The sequence below is a fragment of the Durio zibethinus genome, chromosome 1 (assembly GCF_047325235.1).
Source record: "Durio zibethinus cultivar Kanyao isolate XHJ-2024 chromosome 1, ASM4732523v1, whole genome shotgun sequence".
NCBI lineage: Eukaryota > Viridiplantae > Streptophyta > Magnoliopsida > Malvales > Malvaceae > Durio > Durio zibethinus.
The window spans coordinates 6,617,127-6,639,993 of NC_143162.1; the positions used below are offsets into that span (position 1 = coordinate 6,617,127).

The following is a 22,867-nucleotide window of genomic DNA, read 5'->3' on the forward strand; positions in this document are numbered from 1 at the left end:
AACAATGTCCGACCTTGTGAGAAAACCTACTAAATGGAAATGTGTTTGTCATCATGCCAATCACCAAAGAAAATATCTTTCTTAGGAGGTTGGGGCGTCTTTATTAATGTTCTTATGTGGTTTTCCAATAGATGTTGTAATAAATTCCCTTCTTGAAAGGAATGCAGAAAACTAGCATTGTAGAATATTAAAGATGTTCATGTCATTGATCCTGATAATACAACTTGGCTTTGATGCCTGTGTGGGACAAGAAGATGGTTCATACACAATTTAACTGGTACTGGTACCATGTTCCTACGTTTGCACCATGCAAGGTTGTGGGGCTCTTTCTTCCTATGATTCTTGCACTTGGCAGTAGTAACAAGAGTGCCAAAACAGCTGTGATAGTTTTACAGAGTTTGACACCTAATGCTCAGAGTGTCTTCAGGATTCTTGCAGAATATCAACTGTCTCATCCTGATGATGAAGGTATGTAATTGTTTGGGATTTGGAATATCATTTTTGTCAGTTTAGGTCTTAATATACTTAGTGATATCTTTTTGAGATAGGGATGGCAATTGGTAATCTGTACTCCATCTCTCGGGAGCGCTTCCTTGTCAGCTGCCAGGTTACACTGAATGCTCATTTGACTGAGTTCAAAGATCATGAGTTAGTTAAAACCAGAAGGCATTCTGATGGCCAGGATTGCTTGTATATTCCTCTTGCAATGGAGGCCCTTGAAAAATTATTATCTGAGATTGGTTGATATATATATATATATATATATATATATATAGAGAGAGAGAGAGAGAGAGAGAGAGAGAGAGAGAGAGAGAGGGATAAACTTATACAGCGTAAAACTAAAAAAAAAATTTACATATTTTTCTAACCATTTATTCCATAGATCCAAGGGACGAGATTAAATTTTTTTTTTTTCGTTTTTACTTGTCTCTTTCTTCTTTTGGATTTATTGAAATTTATAGTTAGAAAAATATGTAAAATTTTTTAAATTTTATAATGTGTAAGTTGATCCCTTCTCATATATATATATATAATATATATATATATATATATATATTATTTCACCCACTGACAACAGAAATGGAAGAGTGTAATCAGGAAGTAGCATGCAAGGTCAGTCTTGAATCAAGGTAAAATGGGAGATTTTCTCTTTCATGGTGCCAATTTAGTCATCTTCGGCATGGCCAAATATAATAAAGACATGTGCAATGCCTCTTCAGTTTGTTATGGATAAAATTTGTCTCCAAAAACCAACTTGCTGGGTATTGATTGGATGAGAGCAAAATTTTGGCCGGGAATGAATTTGTATTTTCTGCTCTTAAATGTCCCTGTATTGATTCGGATCTTTGCTTATTGCAAAACTTTTTTTGCATATGATTGCCATCCTGTTACCGTAGCTTGCTTCCATTGATGTGTATCAAATTAGTCATCTCATCAAAGGATGTCTTTTCTTGATGTTTACTCTTTTTCATGTTGTGTGATCTCCTTTGTGAATGGAGACTCGAGAATTTTTCTGGACTGATGACTATGGCACCGTCTTTCTTCTCCTTTAAGAGAAAAAAAAAAAAAAAAACTCTACAAGGCCTAAATGTTCTGTTAAGCAATGATTCAAGTAGGTCATTTCTGGAGGCTTAGCATCTTCCAGTAATGAGGGACTTTTCTAATTCACTTTGCTGTAGTTGGAAGAATAAGGCACCAGTAATTAAAGGGACTGAACAAGATTTTGTTCCAAAGCTTCATATTAAAGACAGGGAGAGTGGTTCATTTACAATCACTGGTCGAATTGGTGTGGCAACATAAGAACAAGAAACAAGCGATATCTATCCAGCTGGCTTGCATAATGATCCCATTTCTGAAACCAGCTAATATAAAATGGTGGCTGCTATAGAACAACGTAACAAGAAATGAGAGATTTGAATGCTCCAGCAGAAAACCATGCAGATACTGGCTGGGACCAAAAATGATGATTTATTACCAGCACTCTCTGTTGCATATTCCACCTGCACCCCACAAGATAGTTTACAATTTTACAATGATGTACATGAAAATCGTATGTAGCAGTCTGTCAAATTGTTGATGGCTAGTTCGGGAATGTGGAAACTTGCCACAACTGACAATATCTGCCTATCTGCCTTTGCTTTTAAAGGCAGGGGAGGGGGTATGGGAACCAGATATGCCTCCTGCCTTTTGACTTTGAGTCAAAATTTTGAGCACCTAAGAAAGGAATCGGCGTACTAAACGGCATTGTTTTGGGCTTGCAGTCAAATTAGCTTATTAAAACCCTCTAAGGTTTAGGAATTTTCAATTTATTTGCTACAGTGTATCCTTTTGGACATTGACGAACCAATCTTTTTATCAGGACTTTTCGGGGAGGAGAAAAATGGCTATGCGAAGTGGAAATTGCTATGGGAAAAATGGCTATGGGAACCAATCTTTTTTCAACAGATTCGAGTTTATTTGATCGGTCCATAGCTGCAATTGCCGCTGAAGCATATCGGGCTGCTGAACAAATTCCACCTTCAACGACCGTCTTTGTCTCCGGTAATCTTTCTGTTTAATTTAATTCTAATAATTCATCAAAAACTTGATCTTTGGAATCATTATTCTTGATGGGTTTTTTCAGGGCTTAGCCGAAGAACTACAAACCAAGAACTTCGTAAGGCGTTTGCTAATTTTGGTCATGTTATTCATGGTAACTTGTTTCTTCTCTTTGTCTCTAAATGTACTTGAAAAGGTTCTATTAGAAGGAATCAAACTTCGTACAGTAAAAAATTGTAAGCAGTTTTTTTATCCCAATTGTTAGATTAGTTTTAACATCATGGTACTAAAGACTCAAGGGCAGTAATGTGATGTATGTAGTGATTCAATTCAACTGACAGAATAATTAAGGTAGCTCTTACAACCCCCTTTTTTTTTTTTTTTTTTTTTTCTGTGTTTGTTTTTGCTTATGTTTTAGCTAAGGTGGTTACAGATCGCTATTCTCTAACCAAGCACTGCGAAGGCTTTGGGTTTGTGAGATAAGCCAATTTTAGAAGATGCAGAAAAGGGAATGAAAGGAATGGATGGACAGGTATATCTCCTTTCTGATTGCTATCTTATTTAGTGACAAGAAAAACATTGGATTCTCCTTTTTTTTTTTTTATTGGAACTGTTCCGTATTTCTACCATTGACGAAAAAGCCAGGCCAGTTGAATCGATAATCAGATACCTGTCAGGTCCGATGAGGTATATAGAACCGAAGAAATGTTGAACTGGTCGAATACCCCGTTAAGATGTGAATCCTTGACCTCTTAGTATTTTATTAATGACCAAGAGACTGAATCAAATACGTTTTTGTTAAACATGCAGAACTGGTTGGACCGAGAACCAATAACCCTACCAGTTCAACTTCTGGCCCAGTTTTTTAAAGCATTGATTTGTACTGCTTTGGTGATGATCATATTTTCAGTTTTTAGTTATTAACCTCAAGTATATAGTTAAGGATTTTAAGGAGTGAACAAGAAGATCCATCAACTTCAATACTGTAGTAACTTTGATGATTGCAGTGGATTTTGATTTTTCAATAACGTTTTTGAAATGTCTCATGGTTAATTGCGAATTAACTTCCATTGCATCTCTTTGTTCTGTTATTTGACGCCGCAGTTGTTCGATGGAAGGTTGATATTTGCAGAGCATGCAAGACCAAAAGGTATCCCAAGACTATCAGCAGCCTCAGATATTGATCAGCATGCCACCTCACCATAAATCAAACATGTTGTCTAACAATGCAAATATTATTATATCAGCATGGCTCAAAGCAATTGGCATGCTTAAGCTCAAAGTATTTGGCCTATCCATTTGACACTAACCTAATATAATAGTTTTCATATTGGAAGACTGATTCCCATCTGTGGACTGTGGTTCTGATATAATCATTTTTGTGATGGAACATGCCTAATCTGTCCTAATTCTAAATCCATGCTAGTGATTCAAAGCTCAAAGTCCACAATATAATGGTTCTAACAAATATACTTTGGTTCTACTGGTTTTTATAAATTCGAATTCAAATTATGTTGTAATTTTGCATTTCCCTGTTTCTTATTAATGAATGATTTATGGTTGTAGGGTAAAGATTGAGGACTTTGTTACGTGAATTATGGCAACATCATGAAGTCTAAGCTTCTCAAATTCAGGCACGTTTAAGTGATACGAAGACAAGCAAATGAACAAATTATTTCAAACTGGTCCATTCCAGACCATCGACAAACTAACTTCGGTCATATGTCTCATTTGGATCGTGCTGTCATTTCCAAATGAATTGTCAATTTGTAATGAGCAATCAATCCATAACTCTAGCAAGCTGCAACTCATTTGTTCAAAGAGACCATGATCAAACAAAGGCTGAGCCTCAGCATAATAAGTTGAGCCAAGCAAAAGTGATTTTTTTTTGGTAAAAAAAATTCAAAAATAGATAGACTGTTTAATCTCTCAAATCAAAATAAAATGTATTATACCTGATAGTTTAAAATAAATATCTGACAGTTTAAAATAAATGATTACAAATCATTCATTTGAAATGATTCCAAATAGAACTCAGAACCCAAAATCTCTTCATCAAGAATGATGAATCTTAACCAATTGAACTAATTACTTGTTGTTAAAATCGTTTTATTAGATAGCCACCCCCCTTTATTTTGTAAAAGGAAAGTCAAGAGGCACTCCTCCCATACCATAGTGACTCAAACCAGCAGCGTTGCAAAAACTGATATTTGGCTTGAATTATACAAACTACAAACATTAGAACAACTTTTGTATAAATCTTCATGTTGCTTGTTTTAGATAAGCTATTAATAGTAGAAAATTAGCTATTCAGGGAACAACAAATTAATGGATAATAACACAACAAAAGCTTCTAGTATATGTCAGGAGGAAATTGTCCCTGAATAGAGCTATTTTCTTGTGCCCGCTGTAGATGAAGCCTTAATGTGTAGTTGTTCAACTGCATCCAGAAAATGTTATAATCAGTTTGTTTCCCCCTCAAGCACTACAACTACAGGCTTACAGCTAAGACCTTAGGCAGAGAAGGTTTGAAATACAGAGATGAACCAAACTTAAATATGAATTGAGCTAATGGTAACTTGTACAGTAAAATGGCAACACAAATCGAACATCATTACTTACATACCATATAATTGTCACCCTAGCAGTCTAGCCAAATCTTTCTTTACCACAAAAAGGATATTGACCATGTACGGAAAGAAACTGTTACTAAATTGAGAAGGTAAAAATACAAATACCTCTAAAGTTCGAACTTGTTCTAGGTATTGGCTGAGTGTGAGCTTTAAGTGTTGTACTTCTCTTTCCTTTCCCTCTTGCTCTAAGTTGCGTTCATGCTGAATGGCCACAGCTCTCCTCAAAATTTGATTTTTATCTAACAAGCTCTGCAAATGTTCCTTCAAGGAAGCATACTCAATCTGTGTCATGGTCATGTCCCGCAGAAACCAATCAGTGTGTTAATGATGGGATTGAGGCAACAGACAAATTGGCCCTGAAGAAAGCTAGTTGAAAACTTAGAAGTTTTAGATTACCTCCTCAGCAGCCCTCTTATTGGCAGTTATACTTCCCTCAAACACTTCTAAAATCCTGGCAGCACGCCCCCTAGCATCATCAATATTGGGTGCACTCATCATCTCATGCACAAACAAATCCACCCACTTGGGACTATCAACCGCATTTCCATTTTCAAACTTCTGTTTGATATTACTTGCATTTTCAACATTATGCTCTGAAATTTGACTACCTGGTTCATAGGGAAAGCACAAAATCCACTGTAAGTTCAATGGAGACATGACATACATGCTAGCTCGATGAAAAGACATAGATAAATCAAAAGCAACTAAGCAAGAACAAACAACTTACCCTCAAAAGGAAGAACAGTACAATTTCCAAATCTCGCAGAATCAAAGCTATGTGGTTTATTTCTTTCTTCAAGATCGGAGGAAACATCACTTAAACTCTCCCTAGGATCTTCAATCTTACTGTTATGATTTCTGAGACCGGATGTTATTAACTAAACACAGAATTATCAAACAAGATTAGCACATGATAAAGGTTTTAAACAAAGAATACAGCATGCCAACAAAGCAACCTCCTTCTAAGAAACAAAATCTAAGTTAAAGCATTAACAATAATTTCAAAGCCATTTCTACCGAATAATCAAAATTTCATAAGTATATATGCAAACAAAAGCCTAATAAAACACGCTAAACCAAACACGGATTAATAATAGTATGAGTTTCTAGTACAATAAAAAAAAAGATATGAAAAAGAATAACAAAAAGAAAAACATTTAAACAGAAAAGAACCTCAGAATCCAAAGCAGGGAAGATTTGAAACAAAGTTGAAACTGGGTCATCAGGTCTGGACCCAGCATCCGACGATGGATCCGGAGATTCAAAACTGGAACACCTGAATCTCTTGGGAGACGATCCGAATATTTCTTCAAATCCCACCCTTTTCCCACAAACCCCTGCAGACATGGCTTCTTTTAGAACCCTATGTAAGGGGTTTAAAATTTTATCCTCAAATCACCAATTTCTTTTACTCAAAAAGAAATTAAAAACACTTCGATCTGAAAGTAGAACCCTTATTATATATTGGGTTCAAATGAATTGAACATTTTCATTTTAAATTTAATTCATTTTCGTATAAATCCTATTTTATCTGATTTTTTTCTGTGTTTGCTGTTAGGTTGACAGGGAACCCTAGGAGATTGATGAGGAAGATAAAAAGAAAGTGTGGGGTCCGTTTAGGCTTTTTTGCGTCATGGGAATCTGATGTTTTTCAACCATTGAAGGTTTTTTTCTTTTTTTTAAGTGAACGGTAGATGCAAGAAAGGTACTAGGAACCAGGGAGTTGAGTACTTGAGTTGCTTTCTGTTTGATTCGGTGTATCTCGGAGTATCGGTTTGGATATGATACACTGATTGACGGTCCCGATGAGCGTGACTTTCTGTTAAAATTTATTAATGTTAGAAATATTGTTTTGGCAACCATTAGCAACCTGTGGCTGTAGTTTAGTGGTAAGAATTCCACGTTGTGGCCGTGGAGACCTGGGCTCGAATCCCAGCAGCCACAATAAGTTGGTTTTTGTTTCCGAAACTATCTCGTTTAGAATCCAACTCTCGCAACCTCTCTTGTTTAAACGCTGTCACTAGTTTGAGAGGTCTGACTATTTGGGAATTCTACGGGATCGTTTTCTTCATTAACTCACAAGCTGTCATTGTAAGAGTTCTAAATTCTACTATTAAATCTTTTCTTTTTAGCTACTAATATTTCATAATCGTTTTTCAGCATTATAATACAATTCCCATTTCCCAAATTTCTACATCTTTAATTTCTTCTCTCCAATTTTTGGATTACGTTTTTCAGATAATTAAGATTGTAATTTCCGTTTATTTGGTATCATAATCACCGAGTATTAACTGTTAGGTTTTGATTTTCGGTTCCATGATCGTTTAGTTGAAGAAAGATTCAATCTTTTCTCCCCTAATTGTCCATGACTGATCCATAATTGCTTCACTATATTATTACAATGTGTTGAATTCGAGTGTGTGGCAGTTTTACTGATCATTTGGGTTTTAAATCAATCGTTCTAAGTATTCATTATTTGATTTCTTTTTCTGGTTGTTAATCGTTTATTTCGTTCTTTCTTTACTTCATTTGGCTGCCTGATATGCCTACAAAATAAGAAGAAAAATATGTTCTGAAACTGATTCGTTCTGTTATCGTTGCTTGTATTATGTCAGATGATTGACGATCAAGACCTTGACATCTTTGCAAATTTCCTCAGAATCTTTTTTTTTTTTTCGTTCTGGTTATAGCATATCATTAAGTGATGGCTGATCCAAAATACGAAGGCAAGTGAGGATTTTTGCACTTTTTAAAAGTGTCTGCAATGGACATTTAGATGATAGTTTTGTAGACCGAGTTGTTTCGGAAATGGAGACAAATCATTGTTGTTAAAAACCTTCAACAACTTATTGCTATAAATGTCGTCTTATTGCCGATGTTTAGCTTGAGATGTATTTATATCTGTTTATTTTGTTTCTGGTTTACATGCACAAGTTCTCAAGCGCTTAAGCAGCAATTGATGGAAAGTGACTTCCCCAGGCAACTGCTTTAAACATATAGCCTTTGAGGCAGCATTGTGTTGGACAGGCAGCTGATGTCTTGGAGCTGAATTTGGGGTGGCATTTTAATGGAGGGTAGTCATTCATTTGATCCATGCTGTCTATCCAGCCTTAAGGAATCTGATAATTCCTGAAGAATTCTGTAAATTGCATTCGATCCTCCTTGATAGGTCTATACATAGATTTTGAGAAACCTAGTTCACATATTCACTTTTGTTGTCTCTAATCTAGTTGCAGAGGAAAAAGAAAAAAAAAGTTGTTTTTGCATTGTAGTGATAGAAATTGAGGATCATGTATTCTTTTTGTACCTAAGGTTATGGGTAGCTGGGTCGCTGCAAAGTCACTGCTCTGTGCAGCTAGCAATTGGTGGACAGGTGTTGTGGGAGTTGTATTTTTTCACCTGGCATTAAGCTTAGATAACAGTTAATGCAAATTTACATGCCTTGCTGGGTTCTCCATTTCAGTAGTTCCGCTATTTCTTTCTCCATTTCTGTGGCTTCTCTTTTCAAATTATTAAGACAGAACCCTAGGCTGCTCAGAAAGAGAACCATTTGGCTCTTGAGGTTCTCTTCAACTTCATTACCCTCGGTACCCTCGGTCTTATCCGCAACTCCCATTGTATTTTGAAGAAAAGACTTTCCGATCTCTGCAATGCTGTTTTCTTCAGGCCCCAAACGTGGAGAGACATCTGTATTTGGTGATTTTCCCAACTCAAGGTCAGGGGATACGTTTTTCATTTGCAACTCTTTTTCAAGCTCTGCTAGGGACTTGACTAGTAACTCCTCATCCAGGCATTTCAGCAAAGAGCCAGTTTTGTCCATGAGATGTACTACATCATTGTTTATCTGTTCTCGGATCTCCTCCCAATTAATTCCCAGCCTCTGGGATTCTTGTGAGAGGAATTCAATTTGATGGATCGTAAAGGTTAATAAATCTGCCATTTTGTAAACAGACCTTAGAAGCTTATTATAGCTACTGCAATGAAAAGGCAGGAACCAGAAATTAGGCTCCAATTCAGCTTCTGCAATGAAATTCTCCAGTTCCCTGACGTGATATTTCAGCTTCTTCTGCTTTTCTCTCGTCTGTTCTCCCGAAATTTCCTTTTGGTTGGTGTAAAGAGCTATTACCTGAAAGCAATCTTGAAGTGTTCCTAAGGTCCTTGAAAGTTCTCTTTTTGCTAGGGTTGCAGATCTTGCTGGATGCAAGAGAATCTCCACTGTGGTGAAACAGATTAATCCAATGGTAGCCTCTGTGATTCTAGCAATTGCAAATTCACTAGGAGTGCCATAATTTTTCCTTCCCAAGATTAGTAATGCCCCTATAACCGCTGCAATCCCACCAGCTTGGCCATACATGCGACTATGCCTCAGAAAACTGGTGAAAATGATCCAAGGAAGTAGGAGTAAGAACCTAAAATCCTTAAGCTTTTGAAAAATAAAGCAACATAGTATTCCATATACTGATCCCATTGCCGTCCCCTGTGCTCGGGCATTAGCCACTGTAAATGTTGCTTGTCGCCCTGTTACAAAACTTATGGCAACGGTTAGTCCTGACCAATATCCGTTCTCTTTGTTATATATCAAACCAAACAGCACAGCAAGACCTAGAGAAAGTGAGCACTTGATTGCAAAAACCAAATTTTCACTGGCTAGTCGCTTTCTGAAACTCAGCAGGCTGCACCTGAGCTGTTTCACTCTACCTTTTCCCTGCTTCTTTGACTGACTTGATTCTTGTATTTTAGCTTCCTCACCATTCTTTACAATGCACTCAGGACCATCTTGAAGGAGTTCCATACAGAAGAAGAAGAAGAAGGGTGACAGATCTTCATGGATTGTTGAAATGGCTTTTAGGTTCCAGGAGGATCTGTCTGTATATTCTCCCTTCGTCTCTGGAGCTGTTGCTGCATCAAAAGGCACGGAACATGTAGCTTGTTCTAGTTTTAGAGCTATCTGTTTCTTTGAAATTTGTAAAACACCTTGGAGCTCTTCATTCATCATTCTGACTGGGAAGGAAGTGCAAGTGGTCAAGGCCAATTCCATCCCTTGAATTTGCATTTCCATCTCTTGGAATTTCTCTCCAGGATCCGAGCGCTTAGGTTTCAAGAATCTCAACCAAGGTTTCTCCCAAAGCATGCCTTCCTGTTAACAGAAAACTCCTCAATGACGTTACTTTGCAAACAAAAGCTCAACTCTGAGAAGAAGTGCAGACAAAGATAAAAAGGTTTGCCCTGCTCGTCTTAGCTTACATGTTGGTCTTTGATACTTCGAAGAAGCTTGGCTCCTGTTTTAGAAAAAAACCTTGCTTCTGTTATTAAATTATGTGCTGTCATGTTGTCTTGTGCACAGAAAGCTTCCACTAAGAGATTTAACCTGCTCGAAGCATTTTCTGCATAGAATCTGCATGTCTTTTTGACCTGTACAGCAATAATATTAGACAAGGTTTTTGGTACAATCACTACTAAAACTCTTTATCAGTTAAATTAGATACCCTGATTGAACCAAAGACCTATTATAGTCACGAAAAGGCTTAATGATAGTTGCAATATTACATCGCATGTAACATGCATGCTTAATATGAAGTTGGCCACTGGGGATATAGCTTCGAAAATCGAAAGGAAATGTTGAATATTACAAATAAGATTAATGAATAATTGGGGCCTAATCCTACTTTAGATATCTGACTAATTCCTATGATCGTCACTGGCCAACATGCAATAAAGAGCGTGTTGTCAAAGGGGGTAGAAGATATTTGAGAATTAAAATATCAGTTCAACTTGGAGCATAAAGTGATGCAATCAAATAGAAAGAATAGAGATATACTTTGCGAAATGGCAATATTAAGAATCAGATGCTTCATGATTTTGTTCTGTTTTTCTCCTTCCATGTTTATAAATAATGAAATACCATGCTTTTCAATGTGTCTTTTATCTACTTACACGCCTTAGTTTTAACAAAGAAAAGAAATTAACATAATCATCATCATATGTAGATGGAAGGAAAAAATAGGATACTGGACAAAAGGGTTGACTGCTTGAGCTAGGTCATCTTTTTTATGGTAGTACCATTGTCGATCGGCATCTGCATAATTATTCTTGCTGCACTAGGGTGAGAAGAACCAGGAAAGGTGATCTTAAATGTCGCCTACTCAATTATGCTTATGGCAAATACATAAATATTGATGAAAATGGATGCACGGCCAAGCTAGTAACTCTCAAAAAATCTAATCAGCAAAGATATCATACATCCAATTTGCAGTTCATCTATCAGCTTGCTACTTACCTCACGGTAGGCTAGGTGAGGGTATGGAAACAACATAGCTAGAATAGAAGCCAAGGCACCAAGAGAAGTACTCATTGCCACATGAATTGGGTGGATTATGACTCCAGTTTCTGCACCTTCAATAACTGCACCTACATAAACAATCACAGTCTGCCCGAAGGCAATTCTCTTAGCCATCAAATGAGTGGAATCAGGCAACGCGATCAGGAATGAACTAAGTGCCACTGCCATAGCAGCTAGTCCACGGCTGAACCTGGACGGTCCAATCAACCAGAGACTCAGCATAGAAGGGAGCATTACTTGAATGCTGGCACATAAAACATTCCAGCAACCTCTCAGGGTATCACCAAGTTTAGCATCTGAGACAATTAAGATAGTTGTCACATAGGAAAAGGCGGGAAATGTTAAGAAACGACGGACTGGTTCTGGCCCGTAGAGGGTGGTGCAACCCACTATGGTGCAGGCTAGCACAGTCCGGAAGGCAGAGCCTAGGCGTAAGCGCCATGGAGCTTGGTAGGTATCCATTGTAGTGCTTGGTGCAGGTTTTCAATTGGGTGTAAAAAAATAAGTTACTTTTGTATGCGAACTAGGTGTGTCAAGAATCAAGATCAGTAGGCAAGAGGCTTTATAGGAAAAGAAAGGCACAGTGTTTTCATAAAGGGCAAAAACCTGTTAACTGTACTAATTTGAAGCCTGGAAGATTAATAAGGATTAACAGCTGTGTCTAAATTAATGGAGTGAATACACTCAAGCCAGCGGGATTTTTCTGCCGATCATGAGGTGATTGATTCCACTTTTTGTTTTCTTTTTGAAGCATCAATTCGAAGACTTTAAATAGACCCCAGGATCTAGAATTTTCAACAATCCAACAATTAAAATAATTACTTTGAATTAGCAGGCCCGATCAAAACATTACGAAAAGTTCTTGCAAACTTTGAACATCTAACATGGCCAATGACCAAATCTAAAGTCAGTGTCATTTTAAGCAATGTAAGATTAGTACATGTAATATATATATATATATGTATATATATATATATATATATATATAAACATAATTATATATATTTGTTTGTTTAGTGGAAGTGAAAGCGAAAACATAATTTGAATTATTAATTGTAGAATAAAATTATAATACAAAAATTATTTGTTTTCACAATGTAAACCCCTCACACCATATGCAAGAATTTCTCTTGAGAGTTGTACAATGCTTACTCGATTGTTCTCTTTCCTTTTTTTTCTATTGTTTATGTGAGAAACCTTTTTCTTCCTTCTCTATTGTTTTTGGCCGAATGCCATTCCCTTTTATGTTAGGAGATGGGTGGCCTTAACTGCGCATGACAATTTCACATTTACATAAGAAAAAAAATACTAAAGGCAGTTGTTACATAGGATGTAACCCACCCATTATGGGTGGTTATCCCAACATCTCCTACTCGCACAGGATGGATGTCAAACTTTTATGATCTCGAAAATATTTTTTCTGTTTTTTACTTTGGGTTTATACAAGAAAATAAGCTGTGTGATTAGTATATTTTGAGAGCTCAATTATTATACGACTGTTAAGTGTATATAGCAGTTCATAATCACATTTAGTCATTTATAAATTATTAGCTATTTATAGTAACTCTCAAGTACAAATAGAGTTAGTATGCAGTACCTTGACCTAGGGTTCACAACGGGTCGGGTCAGGACGAGTTTTTGCTCACCTCGAACCCGACTCGACTTTATATCCGTTAAACTCGTACCCAATTCAAAATTTTTTTATTTTTTTTCATATCCGACCCGATATTGTACAAACCGTATCTGACCCGACCCGACCAAAAATTAATAAAATATTATTTTTAAAATATAAATATTTAAATATATAATTATATAAATGTATATAAATAAAAAATTAATTTAAAAATTATTTTTATATAATATCGGGTTGGGTTGGGTCGGGTTTGTCTAAAACCTGAACCCGACCTAACCCTGATTTAGTCTTAGCATTACCCGATCCGACTCAAAACCAGATTTTTTTTTAAAAAATAAAAACCCTATAAGGTTAGGTTGGGTCGAAGCCCACCGGAGGCGGGTTGGGTTGCCCACCTTACTTAAACCCATTCAGTTACATTTCAAGTTTCTCATGATATCTCTTTTATCATATTAGATGATATATTTGTGTATTTATAATTATGCTTGACATTTTAAATATAATTGGTCGATCTATGAATATAACCAAATGTGACACAAGAATGATCTTCTTTTATTCTAAAATCTCATCATTTCAATTCAACTGTTATCCATATATATCCCATTAGATAGAATCATTTATAACCATTGGCAATAATCCAAGATAGCTAACATTGAATTAAAACTTTAAGAAACAATTAAAAGTCTTTAAGGGTACTAAATATGAGATCCTTTGATCTCAAGGGTTTCACACAACAAGAAATAGAGATCCATTTTTTTGTTACTTTTGTTGGTCGAACAATGTACATGTGGCATGAAATACATGCTACGGTATTACTTTTCTTTTTTCGAGAAGCTTATGTCTTTCATTATTTATATATAATACCATACATGTGATAGTTCACATACTCCCAATATCTAAATTGAGTTTATAACTTTTCTTGATTTCATATAATTAACAAGACTTTCACTTGGTATATTAAGACACATAAAGTGAATTATACGTTATATTCATTTTCAGTTATAAATTTTAATATTGAGTGACCTCATTTTGATCCCTTATCAAGGCGATTCCATTTTAAGTTTAGGCTCTTAATTCATAACTTAAAACTAATTTATCTCTAAGATGCCAAATTGTTGAGGTGATTACCTGTGTGAGAGAGTCAATCATTTGTCTGACAGATTTTTTAAAATATATCATACATACACATATACATATATATATATATATATACATATACATATATATATATATGCACATGCATTACAAAACAAAGTACTAAACTTTAATGGTATTAATTGTATTCAATATAAGTTAACTCAAATGGAAAAATATCATATATTGTTTATATAAAACTGTTCAATCAATAATATACATCAACATTTATGCAATCTTAGATATCTCATGTGGCTATTAAATACATATATAGGTATGGGCTTAGTAAATGGATCTATAATCATTTTATGTGTAGAAATGTACTGTATGTTAACTTTCTTTTGTGAAACCATATCTCTCATGTAGTTATACTTGGTATCTATATATTTGGTCTTAGAATGATATTTGGGATCTTTTGTGAATGCGATTCCAGCTTGACTATTGTAATTCATCAATACTTATTTGGACTCATTCTTTTCAAATCTCAAATGATTTAAGAATCTTTTAAGCCAAACAACCTCTTGCACTATCGCTGAAAATGTTACAAATTCAGTTTCTATTATGGATAGTGCTATACAAGTCTATTTCTTAGTGCTCTATAAAATAGCCCCATTATTTAGTAGGAAAACATAGCCATAGCTAGATTTTCTTTTATATAAATCTCCTTTCTAATTGGCCTCCATATAGTTAACTAAATGTAAATCATTTCCTTGATACCATAACGAATAATCCACAGTGCTTTTTAGATATCTCAATATCCTTTTAATGGTTTCTAATGTGGTTGACCTGGATTGGATTGATATTTGCTTATCATGCCCATGACGTAGTAGATGTCTAGCCTTGTACACATCATAGTATACATAAGGCTTCCAACAATACTAGAGTAGGAAACTCTTGCCATTTGTTTTTTTCCTTGTAGAGCGATTGCTCATTTTTGTTAGGCTATAAATGCATAAGTTGCTATCAAATAATAAAAATCGAAGTACAATTTGTCACTTCCTCAAAGACTATATGATGGTGTCAAATCAAGTACTGAAGTTATGCCTTTCAACTTTATATCTAGATGGCTAAAATTATTGTGGATTGAAATAAATACAAAGAAGCTTGATAATGTAAAGGCCAAAAAACCAAACTAAACAAAATAAGAATTTTGTTAGCAATGGTGTAGGTTGAATGAAACAAAGTAAAAGAAAACAGAATTACAATAATCTTGGAACTTTAATGGAACTGAAAGCTTTGAAACGAAAAGTGCAAGTGGCTGCATGTGTTTAAAAGAACAAAAGTGATTACAAGATAAAAAGTGAAAACTGAATGCTTTGATAAAAATGAAAGTGAACCAAAACTAGATTGAGTGCACAATGAGTAATCAAAACTAAAAGCTTTATAAAGAATAGTAGATTGCTCAAGATTGATATAAAAAAAATAGTTTGCTTCAGAAGAAAGAAATATTGCATAAACATAAAAAACACTTATTGAAAAGAAGTTGAGAAAACAATAACAGAGGCTAAGCTATCACCTTAGCCGAATGGAAAAGAAAATAACTAAAGAAAAGCTAAACTAAAGAGAAGGATAGAAGAAAGGATTCGTGATGCTTTACAAGTGAAGTTTATGACTTATTTATAGTATAAGGTTCGGCTAAGGGGGGACAAACCTAGACATTCTTAATTTTGGAATATGAATAATTAAGGTCACATTGATCGAGGAATCTCTATGAATGTGATTGATTTTGATTAGCTGAATTTTGCTTTTACCTTCAATATTTATGCCACATTTTCTTCACACATAATTTGCAATTTAAGAAAAAGATTCGACTAAATATTACAAATCATATATATGGGATTCAACAAATCAGCATTTAAAGACCATATCTAATTGATTTTTCACTAATCCTAACATTCATTCAAATTTATGAGAATCACTTTTGCATTCCATTTTAGCTTTGGTTAAATATCATTTGGATCCCATAGGCTTTTTGGTTCAATCTCATGTTGGGCTGGATATATTTCCACCTTTGTATGGATCACTCATCTTTACATGCATGGCCTCATTTTATCACATTTGCATAGTTTACATGGATTTTAGCTTTTAAATTCAAAGTAAATTATTTTTTCATGCAAACCTGAAAATAACAAATTTACATCATTATTTAGCAAAATTTACGAAAATTTTTAAAATTTTAATTATTAAATGATAAGCAAATAGCTAAAAATTATAAGGTCACCATGGAGTCTTAGGACACATTCTCTGTCTAAGGTTTTCACCTTTTTTCATATGAGTATCTATTGGCTTGCAGTCTTACATATTGAATCGTTTCAAAACTTTTTTAATGTACTACTCTTATGAAAGAACTAACAACTTATTGGAACAATCTTTTATGATTTTTACACCATGTATGTAAGCTATTTCGCCTATGTCATTCATTTCAAAATTTAAGGACAACCAGGTTTTCACATTAATGATATACTCCTTATCATTACCAGTCAATAGTATGTCATCCACATAAAATGACAAGATCACAAATTTAAGTTTGTCTTTTTTGACATTTACATAATGGTCCTTATCAATCATGATAAAATCATATGAAATTTTCGCTTGATGAAATCCAATATACTATTACCTAAAAGATTATTTAAAACCATAAATCGATTTTAATAGCCTGTATACTTTATGTTTTTGACCTTTGTCAATGAAACCTATAGGTTGTTCTATATAGATTTTCTTTTCCAGTCTTCCATTTGAAAGGTAGTTTTTATATCCATTTGATGTAACTCTAAATCTAAATTGGCTACAATGGTTAGAATTAAGCGTATTGAGGTAAATTTCATAATAAGAGAGAAAGTCTCTTCATAATCCCTATTGTTGAGTATACCCCTTCGTTACCAGATGGGCTTTATATATTTCAATTGTCCCATTTGACTTTCATTTAATCTTGAGAACTCATTTGTTCCCAATCATTTTGCATCATTTAGAAAGATCAACCAATTCCTAAATAGGTTTGATTTCATAGACTTTTTTTTTCTATTGTTTTCATTATTTTTTTTTTTACAAAAGATGAGAGAGCTTTTTTAATATTTCTTAGCTCTTCTTCATCTTGTAGGGTAATCAAAAATGCTTCCCCTTTTATGTTAAACGACATCGAAAAATATTTTCATGATTATTTCACCGACTTGTGATTCTTGAAAAACTAATTCATTAAATTCATCATTTTTAGTCATGTTCCCACTTGGATGGGATATTGTTGGTTCTTAATCAAGAACATGCATTAATTGGTTTGGAACTAATAAATCATTTATTTTTTCAATCTTGTAAAGAGACGTTTCCTGATCTATCTCATCTATTTTTGAAAATTCATTTTCTAAAAAGTAGCATCCCAAAATTCAAATTTAGTTACACTCTTACTTAACCGTTCACCTATAAACGCATATCCTTTTGAATGCTTGGAGTATCTTACAAATATACTCTTTTTGCCTTGAAATTACTGAGATAAGATTTTCACTCAGTCCATAATTCATAAGAAGTGGACGTAACTAACTTGGAAGGTACAATATTAAGTATATAGATAGCAGTTAACAACACAACACCCTAAAAGGTGATTGAAAAAAATTTGCTTAGGCCATTATAAACCTCAGCATTTTTAGGAAAATCCTATTTCTTTTCTCCGCAACACCATTTTGTTGTGGAGTCATTGGAATGGTCAATTGCCTATCAATACCCTTTTCATCACATAATTGTTTGAACTGATTGGATAAATATTCATTTCCTTGGTCCGTTCTTAATGCTTTAATGTTTCTATCTAATTGATTTTCTATTAAGGTCATACTTTCTAAAGCACTCTAATGCTTCAGACTTGTGAGTAATTAAATAGACGAACTCAAAACGTGTAAAATTATCAATGAATGTGATGAAATATTGACATTCTTTCCATGATCTAACATTCATTGGGCCATAAATGTCAAAATGTATCAACTACATTGGAATTTTAGCTCTAGTTCCCTTACCAAATGGTTTTCTTATCATTTTTTCTACTATACAACTTTCACATAATGATAAATTAAGTTTCTCAATAGGGCTTAGTAATCCCTTTTTCACTAATTTATCCATTCTTTGTTGACCTATATGGCTGAGTCTAGCATGCCAAATATTCACATTAATATTCGTATCAAAATCAATCATAAAAGAAAAGCTTAGATTATTGTATGGAACAATATCTAATATAATATAACTATCTAACAAATATTTAGATCCATAATAAATTGTATCCAAATACAAATTTAAACCAGTACTATTAAAATTTAAAAAAAATCCTAAACTAAGAAAAACAATGATAGAAACCAAATTTCATCGAATATCAAGAGCAAAAAATATCTTATGTAGGATAAAAGTTTTTCCACCATGCGTGCATAGCTTGCAGGTGCCAATACTTCACTCCGTGAATTGTTTCCTACATAGATCTAATTTTTTCCTTACGAAATTTAACGAAATCTATAAACACATTCCTATCTCATGCTACATGATTTGTGACCCTTAAGTCTACAATCCACAAAAGATGTGATTCAATCATTATAATAGTACTAGACATAAACATTATACTTTTAGCATTACCTAAAAATGCTTTAAAGGTTTGTACTTTCTTTTGCTTGTTACATTCATGAGCAAGGTGACCCCTTTTGCAATAGTTAAAGCACTTGACTCTCAATTTATTCTTCCTAGGATGACCCTTGAGACCTTATCCTTTGTCAATTTGGCTACTTTCTGGCCTATTAAGAGCTTTCTGTTTATTCCCACCATATGGTCTGCACTTGAAGCTCGAAGCTTCTTTTGAACTATATGATGCCATATAAGTATCATCACTAGGCTTAGATGCTTATATACGATCTTTCTCTATTTGAAGATTATGGGAAACATCATCAATAATCCTTATACTCTCATTGTAGATAAGTTGCGCCATTATGTGCTCTCAACTATGTGACAAAGAATGAATAATAGCTTGAACTTGTTCATTTGTCAAAGTGTGGCCAGCCTCCTTTAGCTTGCTTATCATGTTTGATATTTTTCTCACATGTTGCCTTATATTATGACTAAGCCGCTTCTTGTAAGTGTCAAATTTGATAGTAAGCTACCTCAATTTGGTAATCAAAGTTGCACCAACTGTGCTTTCAAGGCATTTCGTATTTTTTTAACTATTTCATGAGCACATAATATCATTATCCATACTACTAAACAATATAATGCATGCAGTGAAAATTTTTCTTTTCTAGGCCTAATCGCTTTTGTTTTTTATGTGTTGGGACTTATTCCTTTCCTTAGGCTTATTAAGGGCATTGTTTAGAATATCAAGAACCTTTTGTTCTTCAAGATTATACTAGATTTTCATACTCTAGATCTCATAATTATCGTTATTCAGCTTCTCACCTTGTTTAGCTTATTAACAATATTTTTAAAAGTAGAAGCCATTTCAAAGTATAATTTTACATTCGAGACATGTGCACTAATTAATACCTAGTATTGCACATTTCTTATTTTACCATAATGTCACAAATAAAATAATAATAATCATTCACATAAATTTGAAACTAAAAGGTCACAATGTTCGCTATCAAATTTTATTTTTAAATGTGTTTGATTATCATTAATTTATTTCATTTTACAAAATCAATCATTCTAAGATAGACCAAATCAATTATCTTAGAACTTTTACTAACCATAAGGTTACTAACATATAATCAATAACATATATATTGATTTCACACAAGCACGTCTTACATAAAATAATTCAAATCCATAAACATGTTCATAAAATAATATATACATATTGAATGTTAATCAAACATGTTCCTAATAATTTTGAATGACTTGTATAAAAACAAGGATAGATTTTAAAAATTCTTCTGATAGTTCTACATTCACATTTGTCATAATGGTTTTACGAACCGTTAGATGAAAACTTTAAGAATTTGAAAATAAAAAGTAGTTACCACTAATCTTTCTTTTTTATTAGGTATGATTGATCATCTAAAAAGTTTATTTTTATAATAAAATAATAAAACAAATTTAAAATTTATCAAAAAACATAATTTTGGTTTACGAAAACATGTTGGGTTCAGGATTTTGAAAATATTTTTAAAAAACGATACTAATTTTAAAAAAAGTGTTATTACTATTGATAATTTTGAAAAACAGGTTAAGTTCAGGAATCATCTAATACATGAATTTAATTCATTTTATTTAAGAATAAAATAAGAATTCTTAGTTTTAAAATATTTCTTAATTCCCTTAGTTTCAAAATATTTCTTAATTCCCTAATATGTAGGCAAAATTTTGGAAAGTCTTTCAACTCTTATAATTCATATAATATTCTTTAAAATTTGGCATAGTATTATTCCATAAAAAGTAATTATTGAAGAAGCCTTACAATGTTTAGGAAGGGTCTCAATGATTATTTCACAAAAGCATATTAACCATTATTTATATAAACTAATTTTCAAAATTATCAATTATTAATTCACATTTTTTATTTCGAGGCATAATGCAGCATGAGATAAATAAATGATGCAAATACAATCAATTAACTAGCTAGACCTATCTTATATGCATTTAAACCCTACTTCTTATCATGATCTCTTTTTTTGAAAGAAAATTAAGGGAGAAATGAATTTTATTATTTATTATTTAATTATATTAAGTAAAATTTCTTTTAATTTTCCAATATCTAAGTGAAATTTAAGAAAATTAATCCTTTAAAACATGAAGTCCCTTCAATATTCAGGTAGAGTTTCCAAAATCATTTTATTGTTTTATTTCTTTATTTTTAAAAAATATCTATATCTTAATTTTGAGACACAAATAGAGAATTAAAAGCATCAAAATTCAATAAAAAAATGATGACAAACAACCCTTAACTAATTCAATACAATAGTAAAAATAACAAGATGGAAATAAATAAAACAAACCCTATGGTGTCTTAGGCAAATACTGTCTCCACCTTTTTTTGGGCAAAGCACTTATTTCCTATTACTTCATATTACCTTTTCTTTTTTATTCAAAGTTATAAGACATGAAAAAAACAAGACCTTTAGTTCTTAAAACTATATGCCCTAAGTTTATGTTTTGGAAAACTTTTTTTTGAGGTTTCAAAAATCATTTGGTTCCTTATGCCTTCATGAAGTCCTATATTATTAGAACATAAAAAAAACTAATTTTTCCAACCTAGTAAGACCCAAAAATATGTATGGTAAATAACACAACTTTAAGCTGATGTAGGCAATAAGAAGAACATGAAACCTAATCTATCAATTCTAACAAATATGAAGAAAAACTGAAGCTTTAAGCTTTCACCCAACCCTTATGCAGAAAAAACATAACAAGCCTAAACTGAATAAAGCATTAATCTTTTGTAATAACCTCACAAGTTGTAAAAGCAAACTTAGCAACTATGAAAAGTTTGAGACCTCAACCTTCTATAGACAAATGAGAAAGTATACATCATACATACTATATGCAAAGGAGAAGAAAGGAAAGAACAACATGTATGGATAGCAAATGAGCAAGCATGGCATAAAGATAAAGCTTTAAGCTTCATGACAGTTCACATACAAAAGAAAAATATAGCAGACATGAAAAGAATACATCTTTAAACACCTATACACAAATCATATGTTAAAAGAAGTCAACAAACACGAAAAGATGAATCTTTCACACACATGCCACTTATAAGAAGAAACCATCAAGCATAAAATAAAAAAAAAAGCTTTAAACCTTCCATAAACAAACCACATATAGCAAAAAAAAAAAAAAAGAACTGATCCTACATTCAAAGTTAGTTCTGGAGCTTTAAAGCTCCTTAAACACTCATTCTTTTCCTATCTTAAAAGTGTTTTATTTTTCCTAAAAAAACACCTTTTTTTAGTGTTAAAACTAGAAAAATGTAAGCCTAAAAGGATGAAGTTTGGAACCTTCATGGATGATGTGTCAAGATAGGATTGAAACCATCTAAAAAAGTTTTTCTTTTCTGCATTTTTAAGCTCCATTTAGCCTCCCTAAACAAAATGTCCATTTTATCATTTAAAGATAGAAATCATAGACTCAAGAAAATAGAGCTTAAATAAAGATAGAAATCATGGATTCAAGAAAATAGAGCTTAAACCCTTAAGGCTGATTAAAACCTAAATCGGACCAAGACTACATCAAAGGTAGGGTTTTGATGCCTTAAAACCATTAAAACTTTTTTCTGTCTCGTTTCATTGAAAGATCTTTTTTTTAAAGAAAAAAAGTTTTTTGTTATCCCTATACTAGCAACTATTGTTCAAACATAGAGCTTGAAACTCCTATGTGTAAAAAAAATAAGAAAAGTGAAGTAGAAATCCCAAAAGGATAGCTTTTTAAACCTTTAAAAGCTTTAGAAAAAACCATTTCATGGTTTCAAAAAGCTTTCAAACTATGAAAACTTACTTCATGTTTTAAAAAACTTTAAAACATGGAATTATATCAAAAAAGTAAGAAAGTTAGAGCTTTTAAGTTTTTTCTGTAGAAACTAAGATGGAAAAGAGAGACTGAAAGCTGTATGAGATGTAAGAGAATTGTTTTTTCCCA

The 22,867-nt window shown here is 33.2% G+C and overlaps 3 protein-coding genes, 1 long non-coding RNA gene, 1 other non-coding gene and 1 pseudogene across 5 annotated transcripts; 4 read left to right on the forward strand and 2 right to left on the reverse strand.

The window, feature by feature from the left end:
* The first annotated feature begins 233 nt into the window (after positions 1 to 233).
* LOC149520312 (origin of replication complex subunit 2-like) lies at positions 234 to 745 on the forward strand. The gene is made up of 2 exons (XM_089742120.1): positions 234 to 468; positions 549 to 745. Exons 1-2 carry the CDS (start codon positions 234 to 236, stop codon positions 743 to 745), a joined length of 432 nt encoding a protein of 143 aa, XP_089598246.1.
* Positions 746 to 1,750: 1,005 nt separating this feature from the next.
* Positions 1,751 to 4,725, forward strand: LOC111311932 (organelle RRM domain-containing protein 2, mitochondrial-like). The gene is given in 6 exon segments (XM_089761490.1): positions 1,751 to 2,541; positions 2,624 to 2,692; positions 2,957 to 3,027; positions 3,029 to 3,070; positions 3,643 to 3,688; positions 4,105 to 4,725. Coding segments are annotated over 6 exon segments (369 nt in total). The 5' UTR covers positions 1,751 to 2,405; the 3' UTR covers positions 4,110 to 4,725.
* A 7-nt stretch (positions 4,726 to 4,732) lies between these two features.
* On the reverse strand, positions 4,733 to 6,873 carry LOC111311930 (uncharacterized). Its single transcript, XM_022911787.2, has 5 exons — positions 6,345 to 6,873; positions 5,899 to 6,049; positions 5,568 to 5,779; positions 5,277 to 5,453; positions 4,733 to 4,978 (listed from the first exon to the last, which is right to left on the reverse strand). Exons 1-5 carry the CDS (start codon positions 6,516 to 6,518, stop codon positions 4,892 to 4,894), a joined length of 801 nt encoding a protein of 266 aa, XP_022767522.1. The 5' UTR covers positions 6,519 to 6,873; the 3' UTR covers positions 4,733 to 4,891.
* A 129-nt stretch (positions 6,874 to 7,002) lies between these two features.
* On the forward strand, positions 7,003 to 8,053 carry LOC111311931 (uncharacterized). Its single transcript, XR_016342479.1, has 2 exons — positions 7,003 to 7,262; positions 7,787 to 8,053. It is a non-coding gene; the product is annotated as an uncharacterized LOC111311931 (long non-coding RNA).
* TRNAH-GUG (transfer RNA histidin (anticodon GUG)) lies at positions 7,044 to 7,115 on the forward strand. The gene has a single exon. It is a non-coding gene; the product is annotated as a tRNA-His (tRNA).
* A 513-nt stretch (positions 8,054 to 8,566) lies between the features above and the next one.
* LOC111310613 (uncharacterized) lies at positions 8,567 to 12,442 on the reverse strand (annotated as a pseudogene).
* Positions 12,443 to 22,867: the final 10,425 nt, after the last annotated feature.

What these genes read in the sequence shown, in the direction of transcription:
- LOC111311930 (XM_022911787.2), bottom strand. Translation starts at nt 6,518, where the DNA reads ATGTCTGCAGGGGTTTGTGGGAAAAGGGTGGGATTTGAAGAAATATTC. An exon ending in TACTGTTCTTCCTTTTGAGG is followed by an intron (nt 5,780 to 5,898) that starts GTAAGTTGTTTG and finishes CCTATGAACCAG; the next exon opens with GTAGTCAAATTTCAGAGCAT. An exon ending in ATAAGAGGGCTGCTGAGGAG is followed by an intron (nt 5,454 to 5,567) that starts GTAATCTAAAAC and finishes ACCATGACACAG; the next exon opens with ATTGAGTATGCTTCCTTGAA.
- LOC149520312 (XM_089742120.1), top strand. Translation starts at nt 234, where the DNA reads ATGCCTGTGTGGGACAAGAAGATGGTTCATACACAATTTAACTGGTAC. An exon ending in GTCTCATCCTGATGATGAAG is followed by an intron (nt 469 to 548) that starts GTATGTAATTGT and finishes TTTTTGAGATAG; the next exon opens with GGATGGCAATTGGTAATCTG.